Below are 15,366 nucleotides of genomic sequence, written 5' to 3' on the forward strand. Positions count from 1 at the left end.
ATTCCTTCTTGGCTAGCAGGCTGCCAGGTACATATTTTCTGCCTACCAGTTGCCTTTGGCATGGAATCACTGGAAAGCCCCCCCCCCAAGGTTCCAAGCACCCACACCAAGAGGGAAATAACTGGCCAGAGCAGCATCCTGCTCTGGTGTCAACCTCAGGTCTCAGCTCCCACTTGCTTCGGTCCCCCGTGGCTTTGCCAAGTGCCGTGTGTCTGATGGGCTTCAAGCTTCTCTTGCAAAGTCCTCAGAAACACAATGGCGGGTTGGGCAGAATCCTCTTGGAGCAGAATTTCGAGCCTTTTCTTTTGAACTGGGGAAGAGGTCAAGCTGGCCTGCCAGGAGAGGGCTGAGAGGGGCTGGGGGTGCCTGGTGAATCTGCTGCTGTTGCCACCACAAAGGTCAGGGCAAGACAATCAACACCCCCTTCCTTGCTTGGATTTCAAGCGCCTGCCAAGGCAGAGGGCAGCAGCCAAGAGCTGCTCCAGGGGAGTTTTTTCCCTCCTCTGTGGAAGCAGCCAGTAGTCATCCATCCATCCCCTCCCTCTGCCTCCCGTGTAGTTAACACATCAGCCTGAGCGCTTACTCACAAAGGAGGCTGCAGCCCTCTACCCCCCCCCATAGTCCTCCCCCCACTCCACAAGGAGCTGCCGTCACTCAGCCACACGTCTGGAAGTTGCTCTTGGAACAGCCCAGGCATTCCTCGGTGTGCATTCCTGGCAAGGGAAAGGATTCTTTTCCCAGTAGCACTTTCTTGAAAATAGCTGGTCCACGTGGAGGAAGGGGGAAGGGGGGAGAAGAGAGGGGCAGGGGGAAAGGCAGGAGAGTGGAGGGATGCGGAGCAGGGGGGTGGAGAGGGAAGAGGAAGGGGTGCCCCCCTCCACACACCGGGCTGCCCAGATCTCTCCCCTCCTTTATGGAGACCTAGCGTTTCTTCACCTTCTTAGGAAGGAAGTGGGAAGTGAATGGATGGCAAGGAGGGCAACCTGGTCACTAGGCTCCACCCCCCCCCCAAAAAAACCCACCCGAGGCAGCTACCCTGCGCTCTGCATTCCCATGAAAGGGCTGATCTGGGAGAAGGAGGGTTGGGAAGGGTCTTGCTGCTCTCAGGCGGAAGAGGAGGAATATCAAACCTGGTTATTCCAGACTACTCCTGCTGGCCACCCGCTAATGAAAAAGGCTAATTTTTATGTGCTAAGTTGGTTATCCTCTTGGCTGTGGGAGGGAGGCCAAATCCTGGGGGTGTCTAGCCGGCTAGGCAAGGGAGAAAAGTCAGCCTGGCATCCTGGTCTCTTCTTGCGCATTTATCCCCCTTCCCCAAATCTCCTGGCTTCTGAGCTTCTGCAGAGAAACAGCCAGGAGGCGCCCAATTGTTCTGCACCTCAATGAAGGCTTTACTCTGCCTCCACCCGTTTGGGAGAAAAGCTACTGGGTATGTAGCTGAGTGGCAGAAAGTCCCAGGCTCAAAAGCCCTGGTATCTCCAGAGGGCAGGTGCTGGCAAAGGCCACATGCTGCCAGTGAGAGCCAGGCAATATTGGGCTATATATGGACCAAATAGTCCGGCTCATTCCAAGGCACCATCCGTATGCGTAAGCGCCACAGGAGAGAAAGCTCAGGGAGGGGCCACAAAGGCAAAAGGAAGGAGCGGTGTGCTCCTTGCCTTAGCTTAGGGCAGGCTTTCCCAAACTTGGGTCTCCGGCTGTTTTTGGACTACAACTCCCATCATCCTTAGCTGGCAGGACCAGTGGTCAGGGACGACGGGAGTTGTAGCCCAAAAACAGCCGGAGACCCAAGTTTGGGAAAGCCTGGCTTAGGGTATCAGGCATTAGGAGTGTGGCTGGAGGAGATAAATGAATGAATGTCCTCATAAGGTGGAAAGGCAAGTGCTGCTCCGTGGGTGCTGGGGGGCTCTGAAAAGGCAGGCATCCGGGCGAGAAAGAGGAAAGGGAGCTGCCTCTGCTGCTTCTCCAGAGCAGACCTGGTGGAAGCAGGAGGGCTTCTCCTTCCTGCTGTGCTCCATTAGCAGCAGGATCGATTTGGTTCTGCTTGGTGGGAAGTGACTAGGGAAGAGAGACTGGAGTGCTCTTTGTTCTTCACTTCTCTCCAGGAATGACTAATTTCCAAACTGGCTCAGCTTCGTCCCCAAGTGGGCTTTCTTCCGAGGGGGAGGGAAAGCCCCTTGCCAGGGGGTCTAGCGTGGCTCCCCTTCATCTTCCACCTCTGCTCCAGCATTTGCTCTCTTAGGCATGTGGTGGCTTCTGAGCAACCAAATGGAGACATTTGCACACTCCCCCCAATCCAAACCCCCATCCTTTCAAGACAAGGGAGCAGTCACCGTGCACTTCACACCCCATCCTTTCAAATAATACGCTGTGCAGGGCTAGACGTCTCCAAGCTACTCTAGTCTGAGCGCACGATAGCAGCGGAATAATTTTTATGGACAAAGACCTCTGTGGTCTCCACCCCACAAGCACATCTGCCAGGCTGGGAGTCTGGGGTCCTGGAGGCAGCAACAGGTGAAGCCCACACAGGGCTCCCCCTTCTCCCCACAGCCTCCGGCCACGGCTGACAACCCCTCCTCCATCCCAAAAGGAAAAAGAAGGAATGCTCAGGTAGGCGTGAAACTGCTGCAAGCAGAGCAAGAGGAGGAGAGGGGAAGGAGGGGCTTGTCTGACAGACCACTCACTGGTGCTATAAAATGCTCTCTGGCTCCTGCCACACTCCAAAAGCAGCTTTAAGCGCATGCAAGCACGCACACACACGTGTGCAAAGAAGAGACACCAGCTGCGCAGTGTGTGACCACAGAGCTTAACTCCTTCTCAGCTAGGAGAGCAGCCAGAGAAAGTGGATGAGAACCACCGGCAAGGCGTCAGGGGGAAGGCGTTTCTGGGAGCTGCCTGCCCACCTCTTCCTTGCACTGCGCAGAACTACGAAAGGATGAGAGAGCAGAGGTAACAGGGCAGCAGGTCCACAAGGAGGGAGCCCCCCCCGTCCCCCCAACTCTCTTCTCACCGACCTCCTGGCCATGTCCTCCTTTGCCATGCTGCGCTCGGCCCCCAGCCGCTTCCTCTACCCGGACATCAGCATGCTCTCGGAGGACGAGGAGGATGGGAGCGAGAGCTCGGGGTCAGAGGACAAGCCCTACCACCTGGACGCCGGCGGGTACGGACTCAAGAGCAGCAAGCGCCGTAGCAAGAAGGCAAACCGGATCAACAGGGAGCCCCGGCAGCGCCACACGGCCAACGCGCGGGAGCGGGACCGAACCAACAGCGTCAACACGGCCTTCACCGCCCTGAGGACACTCATCCCCACCGAGCCGGCCGACAGGAAGCTCTCCAAGATCGAGACGCTCCGCCTGGCCTCCAGCTACATCTCACACCTGGGCAACGTCCTCCTGGTGGGGGACGCGTGCGGAGATGGGCAGCCGTGCCACACCACGCCAGCCTTCTTCCATCACAGCAGTGGCAGCAGCAGCAGTAGTCCCCCCATGAGGGAGAGCGAAAACTCCCAGCCCAAACAGATCTGCACTTTCTGCCTCAGCAACCAGAGGAAGATGGTAAGTCCTGGGCTCTCCTGGCTTGCAGGGGGTGCGGAGGGGGTGGAAGGAGCACAAAGAAACTGCAGGTTAAGACGATGCTGGGATGCGGGAAGGAACAGTCAGCGCTGCTGCCAAAGTGGATAAACTCCTCCATGTGCCGTAGGGTTCTGGGAGACTTCATTTCCAGAGGGAATTATTAAACTTCTCTCATAAGCAGGCCCAAGAGAGATGGTGCTTGGAAAGGACTGGGAGGGGAGCCGATAAGTGCAAGGAAAGCAGGGGAAACAGGGCAGCTCAAGAGACCAGGGAGAAGCCAGAGGTGTTGGCGAAGGGGCCCAGAGAATACACACCCTCACCAAGACCCCGAGGTCACACCTGGTTTGCACATCACAAATGGCAAACCGGCACTGGGGTGTGTGTGTGTGTGTGTGTGTGTGTGTGTGGCTTTCTGAAGGGCATCTGTCCGAGGCAACACCTACTTCGCCGCAGTGCTTGAGAGGGTTGGGTAAAAATGTCTCCGTCCAGAGAATGAGTGGCTTGAGCTCCTTGGTGAGTCTGGGGTAGAGAGAAGGAACACCTCCCTCCACTCCCCAGCCCTGAGCAATGGCAACTCTGCTGTCCTGCACCAATTCTCAGCTACCACCCAGTTTCGCCGCCACTTCTTCAGCCTGGGAATGAGTCTGGGGGAAATGCCCAAGATGAAGAGCTAGAAGGGGCTTCCAAGGAAGGAAGGAAGGAAGGAAGGAAGGAAGGAAGGAAGGAAGGAAGCATTTTAAGTCATCGCCTGTCCAGCCATCACTTCCCACATTCATCTCCTTAGCTTTTCTCTCCCCAGTGAGCAACTCGAAAGACACCCCCACACACACCTAGCCTGCCCCCTTCCCAACCTTAGTCCCAGGCATGGTGGTTTGGGCTGGTTGAGATTCCTCCTCTACTTCAACCCAGCCAAGTTATGGGCAGCAAGCACAGCTCACCTGGCCCTCCTGCGAGATCTCTCACCATCTTCGCCCCTCATCCTCCGTACTGCTCCTCTCATAAACCAAAGGGGGGGACTCTCTCTGTAGAGGAGAAACCACCCCCACTTAGTGTAGCTGTAAGCTTACTTTTGTCTTCTTACGCAGTGGCTGGATTTGCAGCCTGTTCTGCTTAGCAGGAGATATATCCTCACCCCAAAAAAAGTTTAGGTTGGGAGGTTGAGACACCTCCGCCTCGTCCCATTCTGATCTTTACTCAGCCCTGAAGTGTAATAGGAATCCTGAGGCAAGCCGCTTTCAGTCTCAACTGCCTTGGAGGGCTGTTGTAAAAATAAAATTAGGATAGTAAGGAGAAAAGCCAGAACAATGGTCCTTTCCAGAATGCAGAGGGTCACCAGCCCACCCCACCCCCAAATCCTATTCCCCCCCCAAAAAAACATATCCATTGGATATGCAACAGCTGTACGTTGGTCTCTTATTAAGCAGGTTAGTTTAACAAGTGCCCCAGCAATTTCCATTTGAACAACAGGAAAAAATTAATCCAAAAGGGAGTTTTAACATACTCCAGCAGAAAGGACTATTTTGACTGTGTTTTAACAAGGAATATCCTTTCAGCTAGCATGAAAGCAAATAACCTGGAAAATCGCCTAGCAATCTTTTTGTGCTGTTGACCCCCCTAGAAGATGATGGTTCTAGTTTTAAAACCCCACATTTGAAATCTGTGGTTAATTTATTTTCTCAGATTATTGGTTTGGACTTCCAAGCTACTGGGAACTGCCTGCATTTTAGTCTGAAATCTTTGGGGGGGGGGGGAGAGAGAGAGAGAGAGAGAGAGAGAGAGAGAGAGAGAAAGCAATTATGCAACACTAATTGCATAATGGAAGTTGTTAGGAAATGTAGTGTGTCCACATTTGGAAACTCTGCAGAGAGAAGGCAGAAAATGGGCCAGCAAAACAACCTAGTTGTTGGCATGGGCCATTAATAATAATAAAATAATAATAATAATAATAATAATAATAATAATAATATTAAGTGCTGATGAAGCTTTCACCTTGTAGCTGTTTTCTGTATTGTGTGGGGTGGAGAGGGGGAAGTAGGTAACATGGGGAGTGGAAACTGATGAAGCCACTGGTAACGCAGAAAGTGAAGTGACTCCTTAGCAGTCAGGATCATCAAATGAAATTGTCTAGAAGCAGGTTCAGGACTAACAAACAGTGACCCGCAGAGTTCCTTGCCAACAGCTACTGGCATGGCCATTGTTTTAAGAGGGAGGCTACCCACGGCTGACAGGCTGGAGGCATCAGGTGCTAGGGACCAAATCCAGAGAGTGGCCACCAGTATGGTTTGCCTGTGAGCATACCAGTTAGAGGGCTGGGAGCTAAGCAAAGCCCCCTGTGGCAGCGAGGTCGCCCTGTGCATTTGCTACTTCCAGCCCCGGCAGGAGAGGGCCACGCAGACCACGCACTGCAATGCACCTGGAAGCATTCCCAAAGGCAACCTCCTTCCCGTCCCCAAATCTCTCTTGGTTCAGACACACCACTCTGGCCTCTTCTTGCGCCCAGTTACAAAACCTCAACTGCAGTTAAGGTGTGATGAAGCTCTTAAATACTCAGTAAATAAAGACGTTTATGGCATATGGAAAAATGGGGGAAGAGCCCTTTGTTTACAGAGAGGAACCAACTGACTGAGGTGCTGTACATCTGCAACCGTCCCCAAGAAAAGGGGAAAGTTCTGGGCTTGTGTGCATGTGTAGACAAAGTGCTCCACACAGCCTATCCGAGTAAAAGAGGCAGGGAGTCCAAGGAGCCCCAAGTGCCAAGACGGCTCCATCCACCTAGATATCAGACTCCAGCAGCTCTGGGTAGAACCACAGGCATCCCCTGGACGGTCCATTCCACCTTCACCCTCCCAGAAAGGCAACGCAAGGGGGGGGCAGTTCTCCTTTCCGCAAACTCTCAGCCCATGAGGGGCAGAAAAGGAAGGGCAGTTGACAAGTGTGACTTTGCTGTGCAAACCATACATAGGATATGCAAGGAAGTTGGTGCATAGAAGGGTGAGGCTCAGATCCCTTATGCTGCTGAGCAAAGCAGCATGAGCAAGAATGACGGGGGCAGAGGGGGAAAGGCAGGCAGGCTGCTATGCCAGCTGGGACCTTTGTTCCTTTGACCCCCTCGTCTCGCATGCCCTCAGCTGTCTAGGGCACAAGGCCTGGCAACTGCCACATTCCAGCCAAGTTCTTCCTAACTGAAATGGTGTGTCATAAACAGATCCCCCAACTGATCTATGTGGTGTGAAGGAAGGAAGGAAGGAAGGAAGGAAGGAAGGAAGGAAGGAAGTAAGTTTAGGACACTGCAAAACAAACATCTTTGCTATTTGTGGGGCACTGACAGAGAACACACTGCTTAAAAAGCAAGCTGTTTTTAAAAAAGTGGTATAGCCCTGAATTCGCAGTGTAATTTCCAAATTGCTTTCACTCTCAGAGTTGCTGTCTTTGGGCTGAAATTGTTGAGAGAAGATTGTGCCTCTGAGACCCGTTATCACGCAAATTTAAAAGGTGCGTAAATCTACTTATTGGTCTATTTGATGAGCTCTTGACTTCTGCATTTCAGAATGAACCAATTCCTACACCCCACGAACCCAAAGCTGAGAGTTCAAAATGCCCAAGCTAAGGGGATTTGAGCATGTGGCGAGGGCAGGGGCACAGCTTCCTAACAGCCAAATTCTTAAGGCTTCTTGGGGCAGAAAGCGCAGAGCAGCAGCCTCAAAGCTGTTCCAAAAAGCTCAGCCCATTCCAGCCTATGTGCAGATCCCCACATAAAGCAATGTAGAAAAAGAGGAAGAAAAAGCAAGGAGCAACCTGCTTTCATGTGGGTGTTGGTGGAAGAATGCTCTTGACATTCTGGGGGAGCAGCATGTTGGATAGGTGGGCATGCATGTGGCACATGGGAACAGAGAGGCCTCCAGACTCAGTCAAGGAACTCTGGAGGAAGCTGGGGAAAGGCACCTTCTTGAGTTTCAGCAGCGTGAAAAGGGAGATTTGCAACAGAAACTAAATCTGTAAACTTATCTGTGAGGCAGGGGGACTTCAAAAGGTCATGGCAGAGGAAGCTCCACCCCGAACAATAGAGGGGGAGATACAGGTCAGGAAAAGTTACCATCTCTAGCACCCCACTGGCTTTTGCCTTAATACTTTGCCAAACATTTCCTGCGCAGAGCAAACCTCCTTCTACTATTATCAATTGATCTGCTAAACACTGGCTTGCCCCATCGTAACAGCCTAGTTATGGCAGTGCAAGAACTCATTTCTCCACTCTTCAAAAAAGAGACCGAGGTGGCATTTCATAGCTTATCAATTAATTCAATCTGAAATAGACAAACAATGAGTAACATAGGATTCTGAAAATACTCCCCCTCAATTAAAAAAAAAAACAAAAACCTGGGAGAATTGAGGAAGGTCCCTAAGGAGTAGTGCAGTGGTTGAGTGCAATTTATTTGCAATTAATGACGTGGAAGAAGGGAAATGCTGAGAAGCAGCCTGGGAGGAAGGCTTTTGATTCTCCCTGCTGCAGGGATGCTCAAATGCTATGAAGGAATCCAAAGTGGAGAGAATGCCCTCGATTTGTACTCTTATGGGCACTGTATTGCTGACATTGTTGATACTGCCATATTCCTGTAAGATCTGCCTATGTCCGACCCAGCAAGTGCCCTGTTTTCCACTGGGGATGCCTGAACGGTTAAAGGCAGCAGCACAGACACAAGGGGGAAGAGTAGCCCAATCCGTGGCAGTGTCTCCCGTCTCCCTAAGTCAGAGACTGCTGCCCTCTTTCTTCTTCTTTGCATGGAGAGAAAAGTGAAGGAGCGGTTTCTTAATCCCACTGAGTTGTCTTCTGGCTGCCCTTAGCGTGGGTGGAGATGGCGGCTGCTAGCTGAGAAGATGGATGCAAAGACACCAAGTGGCTTTTTGGTGTCTTTGCTTTGTGGAACAGAAGCAGCAGGAGCCTGAGACTCCTTGCCTGCCTGGCCCAGTATGGTCCACTCTAGTTGGCAGTGGCTTCTCAGGGTCTGGAGGGGGTGGTAGGTCTCCCTTCTCCATCCCCTCCTATCTAACCTTTTTACCTGGAGGTGCCCGTAAGGTTTCGAACCTGGCGCCTTCTCCATACATGGTGCTGTACCACCGAGCTCCAGTTTCCCACCCACCCGGAAGGAAGGGAAAAGAGCATGTTAGAAGTGTGTCAGGGGCATTCACAGGAGCCAAGACTTATAGAGGCTGGTTCAAAGAAGGGCCAAGTCCTCTCCTTTGTCCCACTGGCTCCTTCAACTTGCGTCCCCTATGCAGTCCAGCCTTGCCAATACCGGTACTTTCCTGGGGCAAACTGCCCTTTGACCTGATCTCCAGGGCTTCTCCTTCCAGCCCACCATTGCTGCTGCCTTTCCCATCATGCCAACTAGGGACGACTGACGGAGGGGAAGCGCAGGCAGATACACTAGGAATGGAACAGCCCTACACTTGCCATGTGCACGTCCCTACGCCGCTGCTCCCCCTTCACATAGAGCTGCTCTCCTGCTGTGAAGAAACACAGCTGGCAGCTACCAGTGATTTTAGAGGACCACCACCTCTTTCACTGGCTGTGGCAGCTGCCACTTGCCCCAACATGCATCAATGCAGGAGCGGACCACAGGTGTACGTGGTCCAGCATCCTGTTCCCCACAGTGGCCAGAGGGTTTTTAAGAGCATTTTATTTATTTCTAAAGTGCACGCCCTGTGCCTTCAGTGCCAGTCGCCATGCCTAGGGAGGCTTATAAACCAGTCCCCAAGGAGGAGGTGCACCATTGTGAAGGAGTCTTGTCCACCCTGAACCTCCCACCAATTGGCTGACCTGATCCATGGAAAGCAGAGGGTAGAAGGCTCTGAGAGAGGGGTGGCGGGGGCTGGGGGCTGCATGTATTACTGGGAATGGATTGCTAAATTGAAGGCTGCGGCTAAGTCTATTTAGTTGCACTCAAGTAACGGCACGTTCATCAATAAGGCAATGAAGCAGAGCAAACTGTAATGGCGTGGGTCGCCATTTTGAAGCATCCTTTCAAAATGTTTGATAAATGCGCTGAGGCACTGGCCGGAGGAAAAATGTGGGGTGTTTTTGTACTGGCCACACATGCAAAATGTGGTACCTGCATCAAGCATGAGGGGCACCCGTACCTGTCTCTTGCCATTTCAAATGGTGTTGTGGTTTTGGGGTTTTTTTTCTTAATAGAGGGGCTGGGTTCTCCCCAGCAAACTGGCACGACTGCTGTTGAAGTTGCTGTCCCAAGTTCACAGAGCTAGTCGGGTGGTGGGGAGATTGGTGCCAACACAAGGCTGTTATGCCACGTTGCCCCTCATTTCAGAGATACAAACAGGCTTTTTATTTGTATTTTTATGCCACCCAATTAACCATGCCCCTTGGGCAGTCCACAGATTTTTACAAATCAACAAAACACAAAGCAGAAAGAACTGGCCCCCAAAGCCATCATGCAAGCAGTACTCCGTGAGGCACGTTTCAGCAGCAAAAAGTGCAAGCGCAGCCTTCAAAGCAATTAAACTGGGCTGCTTTTTCCTTGCCACCTGATCTGGCCTTTGCCTTTTTTGAGCCACAACATATTCTAGCATCTCTCTGCAACAATAAAGGAGCTTGGGGTGTCGGGGAGAGATAAAGTATTTGGGCTTCTTGGAATGCAAAGAGCAGTTTGTGGGCTGTAGCAGGACAGGATGCCTTGAATGCCTTTTGGCTGTCCCTGGTTCCCTGAGATGAGGCTGAGGGACGGGAAGAGTCTCTTTCTCTTTGGCAATCTCTTGTAGCTGAGTAAGATTGTCTTCCATAAGCACGGTTTTAACAGTGAGTCCTTAAGTGACTGTGGAGGCCAGTTCTAGATCCACATGTCCTTCCACAGTGGAGACACAGGTTTCAGGATGGGAGCTGATCACGGTGTGGATTTGCCGAGTCTTCCTCTTAGCACCTTTCTCCCTTGCGGCCTGAGTTTGAGTGCCTTCAAAGTCCATGACACCTTTGGTAAAGGCTGTTCTCCAACTGGAGCGCTCGCAGGCTAGTGTTTCCCAGTTGTCAGTGTTTATACTACATTTTTTCAGATTTGCCTTTAGACACTCTTTAAACCTCTTTTGTTGACCACCAACATTATGCTGGTGTATTACAGTATTTTATTGTTTTTTTGGAAGCCACCCAGAGTGGCTGGGGAAGCCCAGCCAGATGGGCAGGGTATAAATAATAAATTATTATTATTATTATTATTATTATTATTATTATTACGCTTTCCATTTTTAAGTTCGGAATAGACTAGTTGCTATGGAAGACGATCATCCACACAACATGACCAGTCCAACGGAGCTGATGTTGAAGAATCATTGCTTCAACACTGGTGAAGTCAATGGAAGCAAACACAGTTGGCTTGCGGAGGACTCCCCCAGCAAAGAACTGCGCTGTAACACCCCCCCAAGCAGCTGTTTCTTTAAGAGCAGGAAAAGGCTGCCACTTTGAAGTCCCAGCTCAGCAGGGGGCTAAGTGGACTCAAAAGCTATAGAGGCAGCCGCACCTCCAGAGGTCTATGGGGGTCAGGCATTCAGGACAGGGAAGGGGGGAAGGAGGGGGGAGAGAAACAGCAAGACAGTGCTGCCCCCCCTCCCAGCCGAGTGGGAGCTGCAAGAAAAGTCCAGGTCAGAAGTGAAAAGCAGGTTCCTATGTAACGCTAATGTCTCAACAAGTGAATCTGATCTGCAAAAAACGTAACTTGGAAAAAGAGGCGTTGCACATACTTTTGCAAACCAATAAATCTTTAATAAAAATATATTTAAAAGAAGAAGAAGAAGAAGTGAAAAGCAGGGACAGAATAAGCAGCAAGCTTCCTGAAGATATAAAAGAGCTTTTTCTTCGCCTCTTCAAATTCAGGTGTGACTGGAGCCACCAGGGAGCCAATTCCTTGAGCTCCACTCCCAGGAGGCCACTCTGAGAAACAGGGAAAGTGCCACGTGGGAATTCTCACTAAAGTTAGTGATAGAAAAAGCAAAGCTTGACTAATATGATGTGGAAAGGGAGAAATTGTGCAACAGGCAGCAGTTGCTTGCTTGACGCACTCAGCAAAAACCTTCCCTACCTCGTCCAAAGCAAGAACCTCTCCTGGAGGTTAGACGAAGCTCAGGAGCTCACTGTGGAAAGCCAGAAGTTAAAAGCATGAGCAAAGGCTGCTATGCCACGGTGAAGGTGACCAGGGATGTGATTTTAAGAGCCACCTTCCTCATCTGGAACCCAAGGTGAACATTACACACAAGAGGCCCTCTGCCTTGTGCTAGCTCTCCATGGTGACGTGGCCTGTGGACCCAGTGGCTTCCTAGTCCACATAAACTCAAGGTGGATCAGGACAGAGACAGGCGGCACTGCTGCTTAATGCTGGGTAAAGGAGTCCTATTTGCACCCCCTGGCAAAATATTATGGGGTGATTTTGCTGACCACCTTTTTACTTGTGCTTACAAACTTTTGCAGATGAATGCCAGTTCATTAGAAGACCCCCTGTGACCTAAGAGTGCTACAGCAGTGCCCCCCCAATCCATTCCCTCTTAAGCTCCAGCCAGAGCACAGCGCATATGGGGGGGGGGGGCTGAAGCAAGCAGCACCTAGCCAGTTAAAAGGCAGAAGAAGCTACTCCAGGGTCCTTCTGTCCTCTGCCACCCTTTCTTCCAGTGGCAAGAAGGGGGGACGGGACCTGGAGGCCGGCTGTACTGCTCTCTGCTTGGGGCAAGGCCACAGCTTGGAGGGGCTTTTCCTGCCCTCCTCCTCCCCCAAAGATGGGCCTGCTTTGCAATCCCCTTAATTTACTGTTCCTGCTTAACTTAATGGCAGCGGAAAGGCAAGGTGATAGGGGAAAAAATATGAGGCGGGATTTTCCGAATCCCCATTTCCTCTCCAGACAGCAAGAGAGCTCCTGGGGCCTGAACATCTGGGAAATTTAATTTTACCATTTCTGCGCTCCCCCTCCTCCCCCCATCTCCCCTTTAACAAAGGATGAGGTTGCCTGTTACGGGTGGCTGTGGCAGCCAGGAAGCCATGCCGGGGAGCAGCGTGTGGTGCTGGGGAGAGGCACCAGGCAGCCAGTGAGGGCAGCTCCTTGAAAAGCAGGGGCCTGACTCACAGCACCCCCACATCCCACGCCGAAGCCCCAAGGACCGCCCCCCCTGCCCAGTGTTGGGGTGGGGTTTGCCACAATGGGCTGCTCGGCAGGCGACCCCAATCTCGCAAGAGATAACACGTGCTCTGTGTAGAAGGGACCTGCTTCTCCGGGCACTGGGTCTACTCAGAGTCTAAAGCTAGTCCTGCCTTGCACATTTCACAAATGCCGTAGTGTTGTGATCTATTCAGACCAAACGAGCCCTCCTGTGATCTGCACGCAGCAACAGAAACAGATCCCACTGATGGAAAAAGAGCTCCTCTGTTTTAGCTGCAGAAGGATGGAGGGGAATGGAAGATGAAATTTTGCAGCAGGAAGCCAGGTTTCAGCATCCACAGATGTTGTGTTGTGAGCTAGCATCACTGGAAAACATGAAGTAACTGTGGTTGTGAGGACCAAGGTCTTGGATGTATTTTTAACATTTTATTTTATAAAGTTGTTGTTTTTACGATCAAACAGTATATAAATTTTGTTAAACGAAGTAATGGTATAATAGCAGGAGAGGCTACATGGGGGAAACAGCCAGTGATTTGGGGTATGTGTGGAGGGAGGTACAGAGAACCCCCATGGGAAGCGGGGGGGGGGGGGTTTGCAGGGCTAGAAAATGGCCCTGGCACAAATGAGTTTTGGCCCAGCCTCTCGCTGGGTAGAAACAAGTGAAAAGCAGGATGGACCATACGGAACCATGTGGCACCGGCTCTGAACAAATGACATTGACTGCCTGTTTGGTTCCGAGCCCCATTCAAGCTGCTGAGGCCCAAATACCTGAAGCAGCGCCTCTTCCTATATCAGCCTGGAGGGTTTGCTAAAGAAAAACTTGTGATCCATCATGGGGACTGGTATAGCTGGGAGAATGGTGTCCATCTGTGAAATGGTGCCCTTCGCAGTGAGAAAGGCGCAAACATTGTTACCATCTCGGTGCCAGGTTAAAACTTATTTTCCCAGGTATTAAAAAAAATTTAATTGGCGATTGTTTAACATGCTCTTCTGTTTCAGATGAAGCTATTTGTCTTTGATGATGTGTTTTATAGTTGGTTGTTGCATTGTTCGCTATTTCATGCTCCAGAACTAGTCCTGAAATCTGCGCAGATCGAGGGGCAGGTTATAAATATTTTTAATAAAGAGAGAAATAATGAGCAAAATCCCTTGTGCACCTGGCTGCTCTCTGGAGCTTTGGAACAGCCACACTTGCAGCTTGCGGTCCCAGGTGTGTTTGTCTAACTCTCTTCTTTTCCAACTCTGGCCCTCTGCAGAGTAAAGACCGAGACAGGAAGTCGGCAATTCGGAGTTAAATGATTATGGATTCAGGAAGGAGGAGGAGGAGGAGATTACGAGGGGAAAGATGGAAAAGCCACACGCACAAAACAAAGACAGAATCTTCCGGCCTGTGCCTGGCTGCTGCTGCTGCCACCGGGAGCCCTGTGGTTCTACCCAAGATGAACTTAACGGCAGCCCATCCCTGGGGAGAGACTGAGCACCCTCTAGGCCTGGCTTTGCAAGCAAGAAAAGCAGGCTTTCATCTGCAAAGAAAAGCAGGACTCTGAATGACTCTGCTCTGCAGTGCTGGGAGGCGAGTGAGCCGGGGACCCTTGGCGTGGCCACTGGGGCAACTGGAGAGGGGGGCTTTCCTGACCAGCAAGCAGAAGGACATGGACTTGCACATGGCAGAACAATCCTCACAGACCTGAATCCCACTATAGGGAGGAGGAGGAAGGCGTGGTTCCCCGTGGGGGAAGCAAGAAGAATGAGCACAGCGCAACCCCTGGACTTGCCTTCAAATCCATAGTTATGGGTCATCCTGTTCTCAGAACCTCGGGTGGGGTTACAATCAATACATGCTGGAGTTTCATGTCATTGATAATAATATAAATCCAACTTGTTTGTATAGTGAGAGAAGACTATGTCGTACTGACCAGAGGCAAACTTCCTTTTAGGCTCATGTCATTTGGCCAACAGGGTCCTGGGTCTTGGCATTTCAAGATGAATTTAAGGGGTTTTTTGGGGGGACAATGCTTACTCCACTTCTGCAGCATTTGTGTAGGTGTGTGAGGCGGGCAGGAGGCAACTCTGAGAAGGAGGCAAGAGGCCACTTGCCAGCACCATGGCAATCGTAAAACAAGACTCACTGGTGGGGGGAGAAAGAGGCGCTGCCTCAGAGTGGAGCATCTTGGGGAAATAAATCACACAGGGAGGGAAATAAATCAAAAGTGGACAGCTAGACCCCATAGCCAATCCTGAGGTTGGCAGCATCCAAGGTATGCCTTGTGTAGAGAAGAGAAGGCAAGAAGAGCCATCCCTGTGGCTACTGGCCATTGACAGCCTTACCCTCCACGAACTACTACATCTTGTGGTAGGGAACTGAATAAGCCCTTTGCTCAGTGCCAAAAGAGAAGGCAGGAGCACATGGGGGCTCTGCCTGCAGATAAGGCAGCAGCTGTGGGAGGCTGGGGGCAGAAGCTGAAGCTCCTCCCAGGAGTCTCACAGAGATGTGAGCTTGTGGGCAAGCAAGACAGGGTCACTGGACCCGAGCAAGGCATGGGATGCTAGAGTCAGAGGCATCCATGGAGGGTCAGGCTATCCATGGGAAAAGGGGGCAGACAAGGAACTGAGCTGCAACTAACTTACGGGGGCATCCAGCTGTCTCC

General features: G+C 51.4%; 2 protein-coding genes across 4 annotated transcripts in view; one reads left to right on the forward strand and one right to left on the reverse strand.

The window, feature by feature from the left end:
* BOP1 (BOP1 ribosomal biogenesis factor) overlaps positions 1 to 15,366 on the reverse strand; it is a 63,504-nt gene that overhangs the window by 9,417 nt on the left and 38,721 nt on the right. The gene's annotated exons all lie outside the window — the stretch shown is intronic.
* On the forward strand, positions 1,842 to 14,679 carry SCX (scleraxis bHLH transcription factor). 2 transcript variants are annotated; one of them, XM_081012872.1, is made up of 3 exons: positions 1,842 to 3,554; positions 6,991 to 7,064; positions 13,975 to 14,679. In XM_081012872.1, the coding sequence occupies exons 1-2, from the start codon at positions 3,024 to 3,026 to the stop codon at positions 7,036 to 7,038; spliced, it is 579 nt and encodes a 192-aa protein (XP_080868998.1). In that variant the 5' UTR covers positions 1,842 to 3,023; the 3' UTR covers positions 7,039 to 7,064; positions 13,975 to 14,679. The 2 variants fall into 2 exon arrangements, with proteins under 2 accessions (XP_080868998.1, XP_080868999.1); XM_081012873.1 differs by lacking the exon at positions 6,991 to 7,064.

Source organism: Podarcis pityusensis (genome assembly GCF_964106645.2).
Source record: "Podarcis pityusensis genome assembly, chromosome: 7".
In the NCBI taxonomy this organism is placed as follows: Eukaryota; Metazoa; Chordata; class Lepidosauria; order Squamata; family Lacertidae; genus Podarcis; species Podarcis pityusensis.

What these genes read in the sequence shown, in the direction of transcription:
- SCX (XM_081012872.1), top strand. Translation starts at nt 3,024, where the DNA reads ATGTCCTCCTTTGCCATGCTGCGCTCGGCCCCCAGCCGCTTCCTCTAC. An exon ending in TCAGCAACCAGAGGAAGATG is followed by an intron (nt 3,555 to 6,990) that starts GTAAGTCCTGGG and finishes TTTCACTCTCAG; the next exon opens with AGTTGCTGTCTTTGGGCTGA.